At 40.7% G+C, this 21,467-nt stretch overlaps 1 protein-coding gene across 1 annotated transcript; it reads right to left on the reverse strand.

Moving 5' to 3' along the window:
* Positions 1-936: 936 nt before the first annotated feature.
* On the reverse strand, positions 937-9,768 carry LOC132769866 (adiponectin). The gene is made up of 3 exons (XM_067465943.1): positions 9,674-9,768; positions 4,089-4,315; positions 937-2,215 (listed from the first exon to the last, which is right to left on the reverse strand). Exons 2-3 carry the CDS (start codon positions 4,306-4,308, stop codon positions 1,677-1,679), a joined length of 759 nt encoding a protein of 252 aa, XP_067322044.1. The 5' UTR covers positions 4,309-4,315; positions 9,674-9,768; the 3' UTR covers positions 937-1,676.
* Between the last annotated feature and the right edge of the window lie 11,699 nt (positions 9,769-21,467).

The following is a 21,467-nucleotide window of genomic DNA, read 5'->3' on the forward strand; positions in this document are numbered from 1 at the left end:
ACCAGAAAGCATGAGTAGCGGCTGTGCTGGACATGGGAGAGTTGTAGTATAACAAAGTAACCTTTGCTATCTGTACCTGCAGCAGAGCTAGTAGCAGACCTGTCACCTGTTGATGCCTTTATGGTCCTCTTTATGGTTGATGGTTGGTCCTAATTGCCATGTAAATTTCTCATGATTTCCTTGATGAAACATCATATGACTTTTTTAAAAAATCACAATAATTCCATTGCAGTATATTGTATTCTATTTGCTATACAGTCCCTTTAATCCTGTTGGACCACACTGTGTATGTTGTCCTTTCTTGAGACATGGAGATGCCCGGTGGGGCTTCCTGAGTTGAATATATTTAATGCTCTTAAATCTAACATTAGTCTGATTTTAACTAAATCCAGCATTGACATTTCTCTCTAGAAAGTTCAAGGGCTAATTTCTGATGGATTCAGATATATGGCTAGCTTTAGGCAAACTGTGTTTAACATAAAACTTTTCACAAGCGTTTCTTGTTATCATAAAGGAATACTGCGAGGCAAGTAGCTAGCAGAGGTCTCTGTGTGTGGCAAAGAGCAAGAATGGAAAAAGGTATGCAAATGAACCACACAAAACTAGAAACATATGGGCCCCATATAACATGCTCTGAAAAGAATGTACATTTTGTAATGGTCATTTCTATAATATAGAGGGAAATGAGGGGAACAGGAAAGAATGACACAATGTTGGCTGGTAGCCAAAACCAGCAGAAAGATTTTGAATCATTAATTGCCAGGAGACACTATCTGAAGAATTAAAATTACCTAGGTTTCATTATGAAAGTATGTAGACTTTTTCTTAGAGCTTTCTCCAAATTCTGTTTGTTTTATTCCCCCCGCTTCTCCCGAATTGATCCATCTAATTTTAGAATGAATGTAATGTGAAATAGAATAGCAAGTGGACAGAACATTTTATTTGCAATTTCGTTCAACTTTTATTAAGATCAATATTCTTTTTCAAACTCTTTTATTGTAGTACTGTACATACTATATCCATCGCTTGTGGTGTTGCAGAAGTCACACATAGCGCAGTAAAAAGAAAGGAAAATGTATTAAAATATATCTGAGAAAGTAACTCAGATATGAAAAACCACTCTAAAAGCAATGTTTAAACTGTTAGTTGTGATCATATTTCTATTAATATAAAACAATTATTGTACCTCAACATTGCATCTGGTTGTTCTATATTCTTCCTTATTAAATTCACTGTTACTTCTGTTTTTAGTAAAAAAAAAAAAAGTAGCACTTATTACCTAGCACTTTCAGTAATTATCTTGGATGGATGCATTGTGAATTATGGATCACTTCATCATGAATATCAATGAATGTCATCATGGCCTGAATCCTAACTATAGTCCCAATGAGAGTAAATCAATTGATTCAATGAGATTTTCATAAGTTTTGACTCATCATTCAGCATTTGGTTTAACGGGTCTATACTGACAAAATGTCAGCATTCTGCCACAGTATCAATGTACTGTATGTGAAAAAATGGGTTTATAGCCATAAAAACGCATGCAAAAAAAAAAATTAAAAACCAGTTAATTTTAAAGGTGCTGCTACACTCCTTTTCTTCCTTTCTCTTTTCTATGCTGCTGTAAAATGGTAATCTAACTTTATTCTTCTTCCTTTACCTCCCAAGTCCACATTCTATTGCCCATAGCCCACATCTGGGTAAAGCAGGAATCCCATAAAAGTAGAATCATTAACATTATCAGCATAGACCCCATTGTTTTCCTCTTCTCCATACACTTGAAGCCAAACTTCATCTCCAACTTCCACATGGAGTAAAACAGAACCAGATGCCTGATCAACATCATTTTTCTCATACTTATCATAAGTAATGATGATTGCTTTGTCTTTCTTATACAAGCTGACCTTCACATCTGAGGCATAAACTGTGAGATGATATGCAAAATAGTATACTCCAGGGATGATGCATCGGAACTTCCCGGTTATTGGATCATAGTGATTTTGCTCGTTGTAGAAGATCTTGGTAAATTTGATGGGAATATTGGGATAGGGGACTCTGGTTGTTAAGCCAACACTAAATGCAGATCGATAAGCAGTAGCACTGTCTCCTTTTTCTCCTTTCGGCCCAGGGAGGCCAGGAAGCCCCGATGCTCCTCGAGGGCCTTCAGCTCCGGCAACTCCTAAAGTTCCGCTATCCCCTTTTGGGCCAGGTGCACCTATCAAGCAAATGCATTTAAATTAGATTTGAATATTCTTCTTCATCCAAAGGCTCTCAGCTGAAAACACCTCACAGAGCTTATCTACATAGATCATTTAATGTGGCCCCAAGTTGACTTGAACCTGCGGCAGCCACAAAACACACATGGTTCGGAGTAGAAGTAATTGATTACCACTCCCAGGAGGTCGGTTAGTCTCTTGCTAGCCAGTCATCATAGCAGGTAAGTTGTATCAAAGTGTCATATTGTAATGGTACAGTGTAAAATGCCCTGTGTTTTAATTATTTGTATTGTTTTAAAGTTTATAGTCTTTTAATATTTTAAAATTGATTTTACTTGTACACTGCCTTGCACTATGTTAACTGTATAGTTTGTGCTTCTTCCTTTCCCTCTCAGTTATCACTTCTGTATCTGACTGCTATGCCTAAAGTGTATAGGCAGGCAATCTCCTCACAGACTGAAAGAGTGATGGAGGTGTGGGCTCCCATTCCCTACTTCTCCACTTGAAGGTGGTGCATGATATGGCCTTTCATGATGTGGCCAATGAACACTATCCTGGCCATTCCTTCGGAATCATTTGAAGAAGGAATGTGTGTACATAACATGTGTAGCAATGCTTAGGTTTCTGTGCACTGTTTCACTACAATCATTAAATGTTTAAAACTTACAACTGGCTGCTCCAATAATCTCATCTTTAGTCAGAAATGAGTGCCCAAGTGTTAATCATTTCTTAACCCCACCAGTATTCAAATTTGGATGTATCAGGTATTTGTGCCAAATTTGGTCCAGTGAATGAAAATACATCCTGCAGATTGAGAGTGAATCCAGCAAAGACGGAGATCCTATGGCTGGGTCAACCGAGCAGTGGGGATATCCAGCTGCCTACTCTGGATGGCGAGGCACTACGCCCATCATCATTGGTAAAGAGTCTAGGAGTCCTTTTGGACCCTCTGCTGATGATGGAGGCCCGGGTCTCCGCCGTTAGCAGAACCGCCTTTTTTCATCTGCGGCAGGCTAGACGGCTAGCCCCCTACCTGTCCAGGGATGACCTAGCTACGGTGATCCAGGCTACGGTCATCTCAAGACTGGACTACTGTAACACCCTCTACATTGGCCTTCCTCTGTCGGTGATCCGGAAGCTCAAGTTGGTACAAAATGCAGCTGCTCGGCTTCTTGTGGGAATTCCGATGAGATGCCACATAACACCAATCTTACGGCAGCTGCATTGGTTACCAATTGAGAACCAGATCACTTTCAAAGTGATGGTACTTACCTTTAAGGCCTTGCATGGTCTGGGGCCGATGTACCTGAGGGACCGCCTCACCCCCTACCAACCCCAGAGATCCCTCCGTTCTGAGGACCAAGATTTGTTGGAAACTCCCCATGTCAAGACCTTGCGTCTAACAGCAACCAGACACAGAGCCTTTTCAGCAGTGGCACCATCACTCTGGAATACTCTGCCACCTGAAGTCCATGCCTTGGGGGACTTACCAGCTTTCCGGAGGGCATGTAAGACATATCTGTTTCTACAGGCATTTGACTTTTAATATTGCTGTTTTTAAATGGTTTTAAATTGTTTTAAAATTGTGTTAGATTTTAGCCTGTTCTTGTAAGCCGCTCCGAGCCCCAGGGGAGTGGCGGCATAATAATAATAAATAAATAAATAAATAAATAATTCAAATAATAAATAAATAAATATCAGATATTTACATTACAGTTCATAACAGTAGCAAAATTACAGTTATGAAGTAGCAATTAAAATAATGGTATGGTTGGGGGTCACCACAACATGAGAGACTGTATTAAGGGGCCACGGCATTAGGAAGGTTGAGGACCACTGGTGTAAACAGAATGGAAGACTGAAGCTTCTCACCTTGTTCTCCTTTCTCTCCCTTCTCACCATCCCTTCCATCTCTCCCATCTCTGCCTGGGGCTCCATTGTGGCCTGGGTAACCTGGAGTTCCCGCCATCCAATTGGCACATGATTCTCTAGTTGGTTGTTGGGGAGGTTCCTCAGCAACTACTTCAAGGTAACAGCAAAGTTTCACCAGAAGTGCCAGTGAGCAGAAAAGGATCCTTGATCTTTGTTTCATGTTGATCCTGGAAATAATATTTTCCCTATAAGAAAGAATATATGCCAGAAAACCTGTTATTACAGAACTAAAAAATATCTATAACTTTTCTGGTTGTTGGGGGGGGGGGGGGACAGAGCTGTGCCTGATAATTTAAAGTCCATCATTTCATCTGTGAGGCAATGGGAAATCAATTGTGTAAGGATGCCTCCTTATGTAAGTGTGGAAGTACACTATACAGAAGTTACATGGGTACAATGCAGCCAACAATTGCTAGTCCCAACTAGTGTAGACCTAGTGAACTATTTATTGAATGGTAAGTCGACACTTACATAAATGAGAGAAGCCAATGAGTGTTCTCTAATGGGAACAATTATATTTCACCCCTTTTCATTCAAAGAAAGTTTCCCCTCAAGACTTTTTACCAGTTAGCAAAGCCACATGTTACAGTACATTAGATAGTCAAAACTGTTCTTTCAACACTTAAGCAACTATTGGCACTGCCATGGGCTTCAAAATTTCCAAGTTGCTGTTAACGCATTTTACTTTTATGTTTCATTGCTTCCTTTGCTTTCACAAGTAATGTGGAGTCTGTATACGTAGTGCAGGTAAAGCCTTGACATAAGTGGTGTCCTTTTTCCACCATTAGATGGTTGCATACAGATCTTTCTATAAAGTTGGGTAATATAGTCTAGTTAAGAAGATGTGGTGCAACTGTGCAAGTGGAAGTCAATGAACAGGAGGGGAAAATCCCAGACAAAATTACTTGGTATTACATGGAGAATCTTGGAACCAAACACCAGTGGATATTGAGGGACCACTGTCTACTCAAGAAATATAAAGAAGACTGGGGACTTTGAAGGACTGGTACAAAGGTACTACATAAGACCCTCAATTGTAAAGATAGATAATTAAATACCAACGTCAGAATCATCCATGTCATAGATTTAATAGTGAAAGAAGTGAAAATGAAGAGAATCAACTCAATTGAAATGTGGTCTGGGAGAGAGTTCCATGGATACCATGGACTGCCAATAAGACAAATAACCTGGAACTCTCACTAAAATACAAAATAATCAAACTTAGTCCTCTTACACCCTGCCCCTATATCCCAGGATCTGATCCCAGATGATCTTCTTATCCCATATTATCTGGCAGTGGTGACACATATAATCCAGTTTATCTGTATAATAAGTTTAAAGCAGATAATCTGAGATCAGATCCTGGCATATAGGGCAGTGTAGAAAGGGTCTGAGGTTATTGTACTTTGGACACATTAGCAAATGATATCACATGAAAAAACAATACTGTCTAGTAGAGTAACAAAAATCAGTGACCACAATACAGGGGAATAGGGTCCGTTAAGGTAGTCTGAACAAGGCTATTAATAACAGGGTTTCTTGTAGTCCTCTCATTCATAAGGTCATCATAAATTGAAGCCAACTTCTTGGCAATTAACTACAACAATGCCCATGGGAGTTCCTGCAGCCAAAATACCTTTCTGGGAAAGAGGCCTTGTTCTAAATTCAAAATGCAACCTGATCTTGCATATGTTTCCTTAGAAGGAAATCTCATTTTGTTCACCATTTATTTCCAATATAAGTTTTGTTTAGTGAGATCCAGTTTTGGTGAGATCCTCCTATGCAGTATTCTTAGAAATCACAGCCAAGTAGCTGGATGCATATGCTGTGCTGATTTGAAGCACTTTTTTGTCCTAGGGAGGCATTTGGATAATTAGCTCCATCTGATTTATGAGAAGCCAGTTGTTCTGAACAAAGATGAGACAATGAGGTGACCTTTCCATTCCAGAAACAATATCTTCAGAGTATGTACAACTGAGAATACTTGGCAGGTGGTGGAGTAAGTATTTGGCCGTGACATACTTGTTCCAATTCATTGCCCTTGTTGTGCCATAACTCTGGGGCATACATTTGAGTTCATATTGTATTACAATTCTGCCAGCTCTGTGCAGGTATTCCTACCCAAATGTCTGAATAATTTTGGTTTTGATTTATATCTGGGGTGGACAATATGGGAAGAAGTGGGAAGCAATTTCCTACCCTGGGACTTTGGACAGAAAATGAGTCCAAAGTACACTGCCCTGGGACTCTGCATAATTGCCAAAAAGATGTCCGCTTCTGGATTTGAAAAACAAAAAAAAAAAAACAGTATGAGGGGGCCATGAGATGTATCCAAGGAGGAAATAACCATTCTTGGAAATATTGGGACAATTTTCTTCTTTGCTGGAAATAAGGAGTCCAGACAGGTCTAAGACACAGAGTAGAGTATTTTTCTCACTCTTGCATACTTCTGTTGCGTATGTATGTATGTGTGTGTGTGTATACACACACACACACACACACACATATATAATCATAGAGTTATATGTATAATCATAGAGTTGGAAGAGACTTCATGGGCCATCCAGTCCAACCCCCTGCCAAAGAAGCAGGAATACACACACACACACGTGTGTGTGTGTGTGTGTGTGGAGTCTCAATAGCATTTTACTTCACTAAAATTGTTTTTTTTTTTTTGTGTGTGTGTGTGTGGATTTTTGCAGAGTGTTAGAAAGTTACTTTCGTGGACTGTAATTCCCTGTCAACATGTTGTCTATGTAATTATGGAATTTGCAATCCCCAAAAGTGACTTTTGTGAGCTCTAGATATTCTGCAGAAAGCTCTCACACCCAGCCATGACAGCATCATAAAATCACATTATAATTATGCCATTTGCCATTTAGCAGTTTGGTTTGAGTATCCTTCCAATATGTTTTTGTACAAAATGGAATTCTGACACCTGTAAAATGGAATATATTCAAAAGCAACTTAAGGATGATGGTAATGATTACTGCAGTTCGAATCGTATATACATTTACCTAGGGGAAAGTCTCACTGAACTGCATGTGGCATATTTCAGAATAGATGAAATGGATTATTAGACTGCAATTTTGTGCATACTTTCATGGAAAATATATAGCATTGAACAATTCTGGGTTTCCTTCTGAGTAAATGTGCATAACCATGGATGATTGAGTGCACTCTTGAGATCATTTAGCTGAAAGTGAACTCAATTGAACTCAATGAGACATGCTTCTAAGGGCTCTTCCAAACAGGCTCTATATTCCAGGTTTTCTGTTTATCACATATTATCTGGCAGTGTGGACTCATATAATCCAGTTTAAAGCAGAAAACCTGGGATAAGATCCTGTGATATAGGGCCTGTCTGAAAGGACCCTAAGTAAATGCGCGCGCGCACTCACGCGCGCGCACACACACACACACACACACATATATATATTCAGGAGCCCCCGGTGGCACAGTGGGTTAAAGCACTGAGCTGCTGAGCTTGTTGATCGAAAGGTCACAGGTTCGATTCCGGGGAGCAGCGTGAGCTTCCGCTGTCAGCCCTAGCTTCTGCCAACCTAGCAGTTCGAAAACATGCAAATGTGAGTAAATCAATAGGTACCGATCCGGCGGGAAGGTAACGGCGCTCCATGCAGTCATGCCGGCCACATGACCTTGGAGGTGTCTACGGACAACGCTGGCTCTTTGGCTTAGAAATGGAGATGAGCACCACACCCCAGAGTCAGACATGACTGGACTTTAATGTCAGGGGATTACCTTTACCTATATATATATTCAAGCTGCACAATACATTTGCAGAACAGAAAGGAGGATGTCACTTTGTATTTCTCATATAATTGCATCAGAAGCAATATGTTTTTAAAATGTTGATTGTATTCTGTAGAATGTTCAGCTCAATACATACATATATATATATATATGGAAAGTCTTTTTGTTGTTGTGTGTTAAATACACACATACATTTATGCACATCAGAATAAGAAGGAACCCCCGGTGGTGCAGTGGGTTAAACCCCCGTGCCAGCAGGACTGAAGACCGACAGGTTGCAGGTTCGAATCCAGGGAGAGCGTGGATGAGCTCCCTCTATCAGCTCCAGCTCCTCATGAGAGAAGCCTCCCACAAGGATAATATAACATCAAAACATCCAGGCATCCCTTGGGCAATGTCCTTGCAGATGGCCAATTCTCTCACACCAGAAGTGACTTGCAGTTTTTCAAGTCACTCCTGACACGACAAAAAAAATTAATATGCTTAATAGAACCAGAGAATGATTATTGTGTACTGATATTCTTAACATATTTTCCCATATCATTGTGTATATGGTTGCACAATGCTAGAGGGGTTCTATAATTTAAGAAATATAATATCAAACCAAAAGTATAGTGTAGTGGTTTGAGTGTTGAACTAAGGGTGATTCTTTAACAGCCATGGCTCAATGCCATGGAATCATGGTACTTGTAGCATTACAGTATTTTTAGCATTTTCTGCCAAAGATGGCTGGTGCCTTCCCAATCTACAACTCTCAGGATTCCATAGCATTGAGCCATGGCAGATAAAGTGGTGTGAAACTGCAATGTAGATGCATCCTAAAACTCTGGAGACCAAGTTTTGAATCCCTGCTCAACAATGGAAACCCACTGAGTGACCTTGGACAAATCATACTGTCTCATGCTCATAGAAAGGCAAAGGCAAACCTCCTCTGAACAAATGTTGACAGTTTGTGTGTGTGTGTGTGTGTGTGTGACAGGAGCGACTTCAGAAACTCCAAGTTGCTTCTGGTGTGAGATAATTGGCCGTCAGCAAGGACATTGCCCAGGGGATGCCCAGATGTTCGTTTGTTTGAATTTTTTGATGTTTTACCATCCTTGTGGGAGGCTTCAGTCATGTCCCCGCATGGAGAGCCGGAGCAGGCAGAGGGAGCTCATCCATGCTCTCCCCGGATTCGAAGTTCTGATCTGTCAGTCTCCAGTCCTGCCGGCACAACGGTTTAACCCATTGCACCATCAGTAGCTCCTATCTTGACAGTAATATCTTGTAATAACTTTGCTTTGGTATTGCCATAAGATAGAAATGACTTGAAGGCTGGAAAGAGCAATGCACATTATGGAACAATGCAGTTGTTTAGTAAGTTTCATGGAAATAAATTCCGTCAAATTCAATGGACTTACTTTTATGTAGATATGTGTACAATTTCATTGTTAACTATGTTGGCAGCTCCTCTCAAAGATCCAAACTTGGTAATAAATAAAAGCAAGAAAGATACCAAATTCTTCGATGTAATGATTTTTTTTGCAAAGGGATTTCTTACAGTTTCTTTTATTAATGTTTAACAACTGTCATAAATATCTCAAAGATGGGAAATAATACAATCAACAAAGCAGCAATGTGGAAGGTAAACATTTATTTATGTGGTAAATAACTGCATACCACATAAAAGCAGAAATGTCTTAGAAAATACATAATCTGTTTGAATAGGGATGCATAAGGCTCTATCAACAACAAAAAGAAAGTCTTCTTACCAGCTGCTCAGATGATGTCCTGAGTTGTTTGCTGTCCTATCACAAATGCAGGGGAAAGGATAGTCCAGGCTCTGAATCACTCCCAGTAAAGAGGCATTTGGAACTGTCAGTTAAGGTACTGTCCTTTCTATTTGCTGCTGAGCTTGCTCTTCAGTTCTTAATATTATCTACAACAGGGGTCCACAAACTTCTCAAACAGAGGGTCAGGTCACAGTCTCTCAAACTGTTGGAGGGCCAGATTATAATTTGAAAAAAATGAACTAAACCCTATGCACACTGCACATATCTTATTTGTAGTGCGAAAACACTTAAAATACAATAATTAAAATGTAGAACAATTTTAACAAATATAAACCTATTAGTATTTCAATGGGAAGTATGGGCCTGCTTTTGGCTGATGAGACAGCATTGTTATTGTTGTTGTTGTTGTTGTTGTTGTTGTTGTGTGCTTTCAAGTCGTTTCAGACTTAGGTTGACCCTGAGCGAGGGCCGGGTAAATGACCTTGGAGGGTCGTATCCAGCCCCCTGACCATAGTTTGAGGACCCCTGGTCTACAACTTTCCCTGCTTAATTCTCAATTTGTCATGTTTTAAATTGAGGCACAATTTAAAATGATTTTGAAGGGACTTCTATTGCTTTCTTGAAAATGGACCAATTACAGTACAGTTTTTATGCTACTGAAACAATATGGAGCAGCTAACAAAAGAGATTTTCAAGGTTTAAGATTCAGTACAAGTTGTGTCTCCCTTATCTAGAAGTCCAAATATTCCAAAGCTGGAAATGGCAGACTGGAGCTCACCCCATCTCACAAATCTGAACCACCAACTTTCAGGTCAGCAGTTCAGCTGGTGCAAAGATTTAACCCAGGCATGGGAAAATTTCAGCCCTCCAGGTGTTTTCACTTCAACTCCCACAATTCCTAACTGGCTGTTAGGAATTGTGGGAGTTGAAATCCAAAACACCTGGAGGGCCAAAGTTTGCCCATGCCTGGATTAACCCATTGTGCCACCGCGGCTCACCATGCTCATATGAAGCTGATAAAAGACTCCCTCTCAATCTCAACTGCCACCACCTTCATCTCAGAGGGAGAAAAGTACCAGCATTTGCCCATGACCTCTGGAAGGCGTCAAGTTAGAGAGTGCCGTTTCCTTCAAATTTCATTACGGTTGAACACTACCCTCTTCATCTTACATGCACGTGTATATATTTATCTGGGATATTTTGTCAGTTGCAGTGACTGCATGTACCAGGAGGTGGCAGTTACTGTATATTGGTTAATTCTGAGTACAGTCGTGTGATTTGTCCATGTAAATTTAATAAGGTTGTTGTTTCTTTTTTAATCCACCCTTGTCTAGAGTCTCTAACAGCTACCTAATATGCTAATGTTCCAAACAAATGAAATAGCTACACAAGCAAAATAAAAATGCAGGCTTAAGAGCTGATGGCAGATGACAGTAAATTGCCCATGACTGCATGCAGGTTAAACACCTGAGTGTTTTCCATTACTCAAGGAGTCAAATGTGGGGGCATTCAACATTTCAGGAAATAAATATGCCTCTATAGAGTCTTGGATGAATGTATTAAAAGCATGCAAAGTTTTGGAAACCGTTTTAAAACGTAGTAAGTTGCAGTTCTAGTTCCGAAACCCTGCTAGGAATGTGTGACCATTACATTTTGTAAAAACTAAGAGGCAGCTCTTTGCTTCTCCCCTTCCTTACTTTTTGTGTAATTTTTCTAAAATAGAAACTCAGAGTGCTACAATCTACTGAAAGCTTATACTGAGAGATACTGGGCCCCCTGTGGTGCAGTGGGTTAAACCACTGAGTTGCTGAACTTGCTGATGAAAAGGTCAGCAGTTAGAATCTTGGGAAGCAGGATGAGCTCCCACTGTTTGGCTCAGCTTCTGCCAACCTAGCATTTTGAAAACATGCAAATGTGAGTGTATCAATAGGTACCACTTCTGCGGGAAGGTAACAGTGCTCCATGCAGTCATGCTGGCCACATGACCTTGGGGTGTCCATGGACAACACCAGCTCTTCGGCTTCGAAATGGAGATGAGCACCACCCCCCAGAGTCAGACACGACTTGACTTAATGTCAGGGGAAACCTGTACCTTTACCTACTGGGAAAAACAGAATATATTATCCTCCTGTTTGCTAAGTTGACAATCAAGCTGTTAATATTCCCATTGCTGTTAATTTACAACTAAGGGTGCATTTACATTGTAGAATTAATGCAGTTTGATAGCACTTAAACTGCCCTTGGATAAATGCTATGAAAATCATGGGACTTACAGTTTGACAAGGTTAGTTAATGCTAACATAAAATATATCTCCCCCCAAAGAAATTGAACTATAGGTTATTCAGTTAATCTATTTTTACTTGGCTTGTTGAAACCTGGCCTCCATTAGGCTTTGTATGTAATTGGCCCATCCAGTTTGCTATGTGTTTGTGCAGAAACTTATTTCTCAGAGAGAATGGGCTATGGTTTGTATCTGCTAGAAATAATTCTGTTTCTATTATTTCAGGATCCATGGGCACATATAAATCATATCTATTATTTTCTAATCAGCTGAGACATAGTACACCCATTTGATTATTAACCAACATAAAGAAAAATCTATTGATTTACTCTCGGCCATGTTACAAGACAAACCAGATATGCAGAGGTAGTTATTAACACCTACAGACAACCAAAGAATTGATATTCTGTTTTTAGCAGGAATGTTCTATTATCTCAGTATGCCAAAGGAAAATCAACACAAATCTTGGAGATGAACGCTGTCCACATCTCTTTAATCACGGGACCAGTTTTTAACAATATGCATTTACAGACTTACTTTCAATATGAGTGAATGTACATAAGTGGGTTTATATGGGCCACTCACATGATTCCATCACCTAATTATTATTGTGTGATTTCCCTGTGATTCTTTTGACTTTTCTCTCACTAGTTTTCTTAATAAAGGGATTAAGGTCTCTTCTACGCTGCCTCATAATCCAGATTATCATAGCAAATAATCCACATTATCTATTTTGAACTGGATTATATAAGTCTTCATTGTCATATAATCCAGTTCAGCAAATAATCTGGATTTTATATGGCAGTATAGATGCGGCCTAAGTCTGATGTTTTCCTTTTTTTAAAAGAAGAGGTTGACGAGGCATTTCAAGTGGTGTTCTTGTCAGATCACCGTAGGATGTTTTTTCACTGATAGGGGAAAAAGCTTACACAAGGGAAATAACCAAGGAAAATACAGTAATTTCTGGGGGGGGGGGGGGGGGACAAAAAACAAGGAATAATTTCCTTCAGAGACTGCTGATGTATTATAGGTAACAAACAGTCTAGGTAACATAATACATATTTTCAAAGATATTAGAGATCAGAAACATGGATAGACTTACTTTTCTCATGTCCAAGAATAAGGGGGTGGAAATGAAGGAAACAGATTGGAGACAAATAACTGAATACTTAAAGCAAAGAAAAAAGAAGATTTTGATGTGATAGAGAAGAAAGTGGTCATATGAAAATGAAAAATTGAAGGGGGGGGGGGGGAGAAATATGATAAGAAGAAGAAGAAGAACAAAAAGATAGAAAAGGGAAAGACCTCAGGAAGATACCCAGAAGTCAAGAATCTTCAATTCAGTATCTATTTTTCACAGTTTTCTTTTCTTTTTTTTCTTTCCCCCTTTCTCTCTCCTTCTCCTTCTCTTCCTCCTCCTCCTTCTCCCCTTTCCTCCTCTCTTCTTTTCATTCTGTCCCTCTTTGTCTCTGCTTCTATTTTTATTATCTTTTTTATTTTATATATTTTAGTTTAAAGTATAAATTTCAATAAATATTATTTTAAAAAAACTAATCTACTATAAGATTTCTGTACTGCCATTCAAGATACTGTAATGATTGATGTTTGTACTTTATGAAATTCCAACTCCCACAGCCAGCTACCAAAACACTCCCATCCAAATGTGTGTATAATAATCTGCCAACTCAGGCAACTTTCCATCCAACTCAGAGATGAGATAAGGTCCTTCAAAGCTCATTCCAAATAAACCATGTCAGTCTTCAAGATGCCCTGCTGTTTTTGCTGCAACAAACTAACATGGCCACTACACCCACTTACAAAAATAAACTTTGAAAAGTGTTCAAGTCACAGTCCAATGGATTCTGTTATTAGTCCACTACATTATTCCATAATTATTCTCTCAAGAGTGGCCACTAAAAAGATTACCAATATTGAAACATTGGTAGAAAAATGCAACTGCATTTATCTATTTCAGCATGCACTTTTGAGGACTCCAATCTTTTGGCATTTAATGAATTGGGCATGAGTCTGTCAAAGCTTAAGCTCAAATATACTTTCATTTCTAAGCGGTAATTCTACCTTCCCCACTTTCTTGTCCTTTGCCCCCTTTGCATCTTTTCTTTATGAACATAGTTAGCAGTTGATGTTTAAGAGGTTGTGTTCCTGTCCTTATTATCCCATAGAAACCAATGAAAGACTCCATTGTTGCATTTACATCTGGAAACACTTCAGGATTGACATACAGCTTTTCCGCTCTACTCATCAAATCTTCTTGAGAACTGAAAGGCTTTAAAGGAAAAGCCTGAAATTTATTGTCTTTTCTTCTCTTCGATAACTCTTTAAAGGTACAAAAGTACATTCAATGTGCCATGTCTGATGCAGCAAAGGAGTATGAAGGAAATATTTTGCTAGTTCACTGATGGAACATGGCTCAGGCCTCTTAAGTTTATTTTATAGTACTGATCAAATTTATACCCTGTCTTTCTTTCAGGATGGGATTTAAAGCTGCAAGAGTAATACTCAATGTTTGTATTTTGAGGTAGGGTCTTCTCTGCTCTGGGTCAAAAGTATTTGACATATCAGATCTGGGAGTCTTTGGTCATTTGATTACACAATCTGGTTCCTCAGTATGTATAATCATACCTGGGTTACTCCAAATGCCAAGGTCATGCCTTTTTTTTAAAATTCAGATTTCAGAACATTCAGCATGAGCTCCATACTAAAGAGACCTGTACCTATGGTGGCACCTATCTGCATCTGCTTAAATATGCGCTCTCTAGGAATTTTCTATATCTTCTATATTAATTCTGTGGTCACCTCCATCAGAAGCCATTCATTTCAATAGGGTTTCAGCTTCCTGATTATTTTTGTGTGTATGCGTCTGTGTGTGCGTGCGTGTGTCAGGAGCGACTTAAGAAACTGCAAGTCATTTCTGGTGTGAGAGAATTGGCTGTCTGCAAGGACGTTGTCCAGGGGATGCCCAGATGTTCTGATGTTTTACCATCCTTGTGGGAGGCTTTTCTCATGTCCCTGCATGAGGAGCCGGAGGTGACAGAGGGAGCTCATCTGCACTCTCCCCGGATTTGAACCTGCGAGCTGTCAGTGTTCAGTCCTGCTGGCACAAGGGTTTAACCCATTGTGCCACTGGGGGATCCTTCCAGCTTCCTTTCAGATTCCTTAGTCCGTGGTAAGTTCAAGAATGCATCCACACCAATATGTGAGCCATACTGTATTACACATTTGCTTTATGTTCAGACTTAAAAATTATTGATCATTAGCCATTCTACTCTGAATGATTTCCAGCACAATGCTTTGCAGTAATTAAAAACAATATCAAATACATTTTATTTGATGGCATTGTAAGTGTGTGCTGGAATCCATGCAGTTTACATTGACAAAGTAACTTCTTGGCCCCAGCTGTTGTTGCCATTACAAGCTATTTGAGGATACAGGAATCTTGAGTAAGTGCCATATTAACTGCTGAGAATGAGAGACAGAAAATGAAGAAGGTAACACATAATATTAGACCAATGCTGTGCAACTGAGTGAATGCCATAATGACGTTGTTCAATTTTCAAAGAGCATATCTACCCAACCAATGTAGTGTTTACAGTTTCACTTGTCTTAGTTTCTTCACAAACCATACGTATTATTGTACACTATTCAGATACTGAAAATGGTTTATTAGTAATTCCCTTCCCAAATTGCAGTTCCTGGGATTCTTGAGGAAGAAGGAATGGCTGTAAAACCAGTTTATATCTGAAATGGAGATAAATGTTTCCCAGAGTTTTCTTCAAGAAAAAATGATTCTGGTAATACTGACAGACATCAACACCTGAAACCCTTGCTGAGCTGAGTTGAGTTGCAGAAAAAAAGAAGGACACACTGAGACACAGGTGTTTTTTTTTTTCCAACCTCCATTTTTATGAGTTCAAGGGAAATTTGAAAATAGATTAAGAAGGAAATTATTAGTGAGGTAAAGGTCTAAGGGTTTTGATATTAATTTTAGAAGAGCAGTTGTAATTGCTGAATGAACCTATTGGTGGGTAATGTGATGCACCTTGGACAGCATCTCTGAAGTCTTGACTAGAACACAGAGCACATTCTCCAACATGCTGAAGTGGAGGCCAGCAGCTGTTAGAGCCAGCACTGACAAATAGGTACCATCTGAAATCAATTAAATTTGCTTCATATGATGCCTAGAAGTCATTTACCACACCTCTTTATGTTGTTGTTGTTCATTCGTTCAGTCGTCTCCGACTCTTCATGACCTCATGGACCAGCCCACGCCAGAGCTCCCTGTCAGCCGTCACTACCCCCAGCTCCTTCAAGGTCAGTCCAGTCACTTCAAGGATGCCATCCATCCATCTTGCCCTTGATCGGCCCCTCTTCCTTTTACCTTCCACTTTCCACAGCATAATTGTCTTCTCTAGGCTTTCCTGTCTTCTCATGATGTGGCCAAAGTACTTCAACTTTGTCTCTAGTATCCTTCCCTCCAATGAGCAGTCGGGCTTTATTTCCTGGAGGATGGACTGATTGGATCTTCTCGCAGTCCAAGGCACTCTCAGAACTTTCCTCTAACACCACAGTTCAAAAGCATCTATCTTCCTTCGCTCAGCCTTCCCTAAGGTCCAGCTCTCACATCCGTAGGTTACTACAGGGAATACCATGGCTTTGACTATGCGGATCTTTGTTGCCAGTGTGATGTCTCTACTCTTTACTATTTAATCGAGATTGGACATTGCTCTCCTCCCAAGAAGTAAGCGTCTTCTGATTTCCTGGCCACAGTCTGCATCTGCAGTAATCTTTGCACCTAGAAATACAAAGTCTGTCACGGCCTCCACATTTTCTCCTTCTATTTTCCAGTTGTCAATCATTCTTGTTGCCATAATCTTGGACACCTCTTTATATCAACGTGAAAATCTTCAGCAAACCACAATTTCAAATGATTTCTCTTCCATAATATGGAGTATGAAATCCTTTGAAGGATTTCATACTCATTAATTAATATTTTTAAAATAAATAAATAGAAGTGACAGAACTAAAGATGGCTTCAAAAAAGTTAGTCTTCACCAACCACAAAAGACTGAAAGTCTTCTCAGGGAGGACATTCCAGACTCTATCATATCAAAATCTTCTGTTATCCCATGCTCTTGTTCACTTGCATTAATTGTGTATTAGAGGTGTGTGGAGTGTATAATTCAGCATCACTTGCATTAATTGTGTATTAGAGGTGTGTGGAGTGTATAATCCAGCAAATTATACATGGTATTTTTCCCCGCATAGGGCCAATTACCTTGAAACTGTGATGCAGAAATCAATGCAGGTTTCATTTCACCTCAAAGGACTTAAATAAAGAGAACAATGGTGAGTTAGTATATTAATCCCACCATGCATGGATCAGCATGCATGCTAAGAACGGCAGTCTAAAACTGAGATAAATGTAGCAAGTAGGAAATACACTAACAAAGTGTAAATGTTGAAGAATCTCAGTAAATCACCTCCTTCTTGCCCTCCTCCTCTGTCCAAGTTGGCTTTGCTGACATACTTTTGCTGGCACCCAAAGTGTTGCTCACAAAAATATGGAATACAAACAACACATTTATAATTTCCAAAGACATAGCTATTAGGCCTGTGCGGTTTCGTTTGTTAATTCGTTAATTCGTTAAACATTCGTTAATTTTTGCATATACGAAACAATAACAAAACATATTTTCAAACCCGGAAGGGTTTTTAAATATCGAAACGGCAACCCCCACAGTTTTAACGAGCTTTCGCTCGTTTCGTAAATGGGGCGGGCAGGGGCGAAGGGGCGGCGCGAGCGCGCACCCAGTGAGCCAAGCCCCGCGCCTGCCTGTTGGGCGCGAGCGCGGCTCCCGATTGGCCGGCCCGCGCGCGCTCGCCCTTAGGCTGAGGCCCTCTTTGGCAGGAGCTTCCCCCTCAGCGGCAGCAGCTTCCCCCTCGCCCCTTTGGTGCTCCGTGCTCCTTCTTCCCCAGGCTGGGCGCCAGGCTTGGGAGCCCAGCCCCGGGAAGGAAGGGAATTTTTAGCCACGGAGCAGCAGAAGGGCGAGGAGGAGGCTGCTGGCGAAGAGGGCCTCAGCGGCGGCAGCTTCCCCCTCGCCCCTCTGCTGCTCCGTGGCTAAAAGTTTCCTTCCTCCCCGGGCTGGGCTCCCAAGCCTGGCGCCCAGCTTGGGGAAGAAGGAGGACGGAGGAGCAAAGGGGCGAGGGGGAAGCTGCCGCCGCTGAGGCCCCCTTCGCCAGTAGCCTCCTCCTCGCCCTCAGCGGCAGCAGCTTCCCCCTCGCCCCTTTGGTGCTCCGTGCTCCTTCTTCCCCAGGCTGGGCGCCAGGCTTGGGAGCCCAGCCCCGGGAAGGAAGGGAATTTTTAGCCACGGAGCAGCAGAAGGGCGAGGAGGAGGCTGCTGGCGAAGAGGGCCTCAGCGGCGGCAGCTTCCCCCTCGCCCCTCTGCTGCTCCGTGGCTAAAAGTTTCCTTCCTCCCCGGGCTGGGCTCCCAAGCCTGGCGCCCAGCTTGGGGAAGAAGGAGGACGGAGGAGCAAAGGGGCGAGGGGGAAGCTGCCGCCGCTGAGGCCCCCTTCGCCAGTAGCCTCCTCCTCGCCCTCAGCGGCAGCAGGCTTGGGAGCCCAGCCCCGGGAAGGAAGGGAATTTTTAGCCATGGAGCAGCAGAGGGGCGGGGAGGAGGCTCCTGCCAAAGAGGGCATTTCCATTTTAAAATATTTTTTAATATTATTTTAATATTATTCTTAAAAAAATACAAAAAATATTCTAAAAATTCGTTAATATTTACAAAATTTCGTAAATACCAAAACTTTTTTGGGGGAAAGTTTTGTAATTATTTTAAATATCGAAACAAAAAAACACCCCAATTACAAATCGATTTTAGAAACAATTTTTTTCTTGATCAAACAGGCCTAATAGCTATATATTAGTCTGTATTGGCAATAAAACACCATAAAACAAAGTCCAGACCTTCAAGTGATATCTTTATCGGCCAACCCAAATGCATGAAACACATCAGCTTTTGAAACTACAACTGGCTTTTTTATCAGGCAAAAACTATTGTGCATGGAAGGTGATCCATCCCCCCAGACCCATAAACAAGACACATGAACATACTGTTTGTGATAACAAAGGCCACAACTTTTTAATGTTTACAGCTGGCATAGGGTTGACATACACACACAGATCCTAGATTGCTTTGTAGGACAGCCCAAATGCTGTTCTGATGACACTGGAGGGGGCTCCGGATAGAATCTGGGGTGCATGACCAAGCTCAAGGTTCACCATCCAACAGGGGGTGTAATGCAGGCTCCCATTCAGTACTACTCTGGGCTCCCTGCACTGCCCCCTGAAACAAGATCCGTCATCCAAGGGAGAGCAAGCCAGGACCAAATCCAGGGCCCATGCAAACTGTCTCCAGAAGTAAAACAATAAACAACAACACATAAACTGAGGGTGGGAAGCACCAGAAGGCAACTGTGCAGGATTGCTGCTGGGCTGGCAATAAACCTGTGTGCAAGGTTAAATATGATTGCTTGCCAGATTTGAATGCCCGGGAAGGTGTATGGTGTGCAAATACTCCTTAGGAAGGGGAGCACCTGTAGCTTAAGTCTCTCTGTCCAGTAAATTGGGCAGGGCAATTTTAAGAAAAAGGATACAGGAAAGAATTAAAAGAATAAAAGTGATAGTCTTGAAGCCACTGACATAAACTTTCATAGAGCATTGCCTGGACTGTACTTCTGCTGGACTTTTTAAAGGCATATGCTGCCTGTTAGTGTATAATTAGTGGGCTGTGAGGGAGTGGAAATATGGAACTACAAACAATGACCATAATCTTAACATTAACAAAGAATAGGTACATGTTAGCACACTCATGCATTAGTGAACTGACAGTTTGGTAAAGCATCTTTGTCTTATTTGACCTAAAGAAGAGAGAGTTGAACTTCTTGATGAATTCTTGTTTCCTGTTTCCTGCTGGAATCCCTTTGCAATCCTTTTGTTTAATAAACAACACCTTGTGGGACAGGAAATTGAAGTATTTTCCCACTTTTTAATACCACTTCTGATGTCAGTTTTGTGTGTGTATGTATGTGCCCCCCCCCCCCTCTCTCTCTCTCTCTATATATATATATATACATACATACATATGGAGAGGGAGAGAGGGGGGGACTATTTACCCTATTCCAAATATAACAAATGCTGGGGCATGTCATATTGAAAGATGAGCAGATAGACGAACCCCTGATGTTGTGGGCAACATTATTAGTATTGTTGCTAGAACAGACTTTGAGGACTTAGATGGTACCTGGGATTGTCACAAAACATGGTTCCTATATCTTTATTTCTATTGCAATATTTATTGATGGTGAGTATAAACATTTAAAGCTGGACAACTGTGTAAACAAGTACCTACTTCCGAACAAATTCAGGAACTTGCAGTCATGTCTGTATGCTTGATGAGCTGGAGGTCCATCTAACTGAAATATTTAATTCAAGGATGGCACACACACACACACACACATGTACGTCAGGGAAACTCAAGATAGATTAGTGCAATCTAGTCAGGAAATGGAAGTCTGTGAAAATGCATTCTCAAGCACAATGGTCTCTTTTCTCCTTATCACTACCAACAATAATTCAGAACTTCCTTCAGCTTGCTCCTTGTCATAGAAATATGCTTCTTTAAGTGGATTTTTCTGAAGGGGGAAAACACCTCATGATTCCCCATCCCCCTCAAGTGGACTTTTAGAAGCACCATTCAGTGTTCAAGTGTTTTCCTTCCCATTAAACAGAAAGGCCAGCACTCACTCCTCTCTCAGCTGAAGAAAGATTAATGCTAGGGATCAGAGCAAATAACGTTGGCAATGGAACAACAAAGAATAAAAATGAGTATAGTGAAAATATCATATTCTCCATGCAACAATTTTGTAAGCAGAATTGCTCTCCTATTCTTGTGGCAAGAAGGCTTTGGATGTGGGGCATTCTTCATGTAGTTGCCATCCATATTCATAGTGCTTTCTAAAATCATAGTTTCCTGAACAGGACTGGTGAATATAATTAGATATACTGAAGGGAACTGAGGGAATTAGAATAAGGCAAAATCAATAAGGGGAAGATTATGAATCTAGTACTGTTACATGAAATAAGAGTATTATGTAGTGATTTGAGTTGTGGACTAATACTCTGGAAGACTGAGGTTCAAATCCTCAGTCATGAAACATATGACCTCAAATTATGTACTGGGTGACAGTTAATTAAATTGATTAAACAGCAATAACATAGTCATTCAGGATCATCCCAGTCCCTTAAGTGTTAGGGCCAAAAACCCAGATATACCCTTTAGTGATATAATTGATCATTATGCATTTACTACCAGCCACAGTTACTCAGAGCTTTTCATTCAAACACAAGCACATTTTCCTGTTTGGAAATTAGGACAGAAATCGTCGGTAGAAGGATGGTTCTCACACTAAAG

Source organism: Anolis sagrei, chromosome 3 (assembly GCF_037176765.1).
Source record: "Anolis sagrei isolate rAnoSag1 chromosome 3, rAnoSag1.mat, whole genome shotgun sequence".
Classification (NCBI taxonomy): domain Eukaryota; kingdom Metazoa; phylum Chordata; class Lepidosauria; order Squamata; family Dactyloidae; genus Anolis; species Anolis sagrei.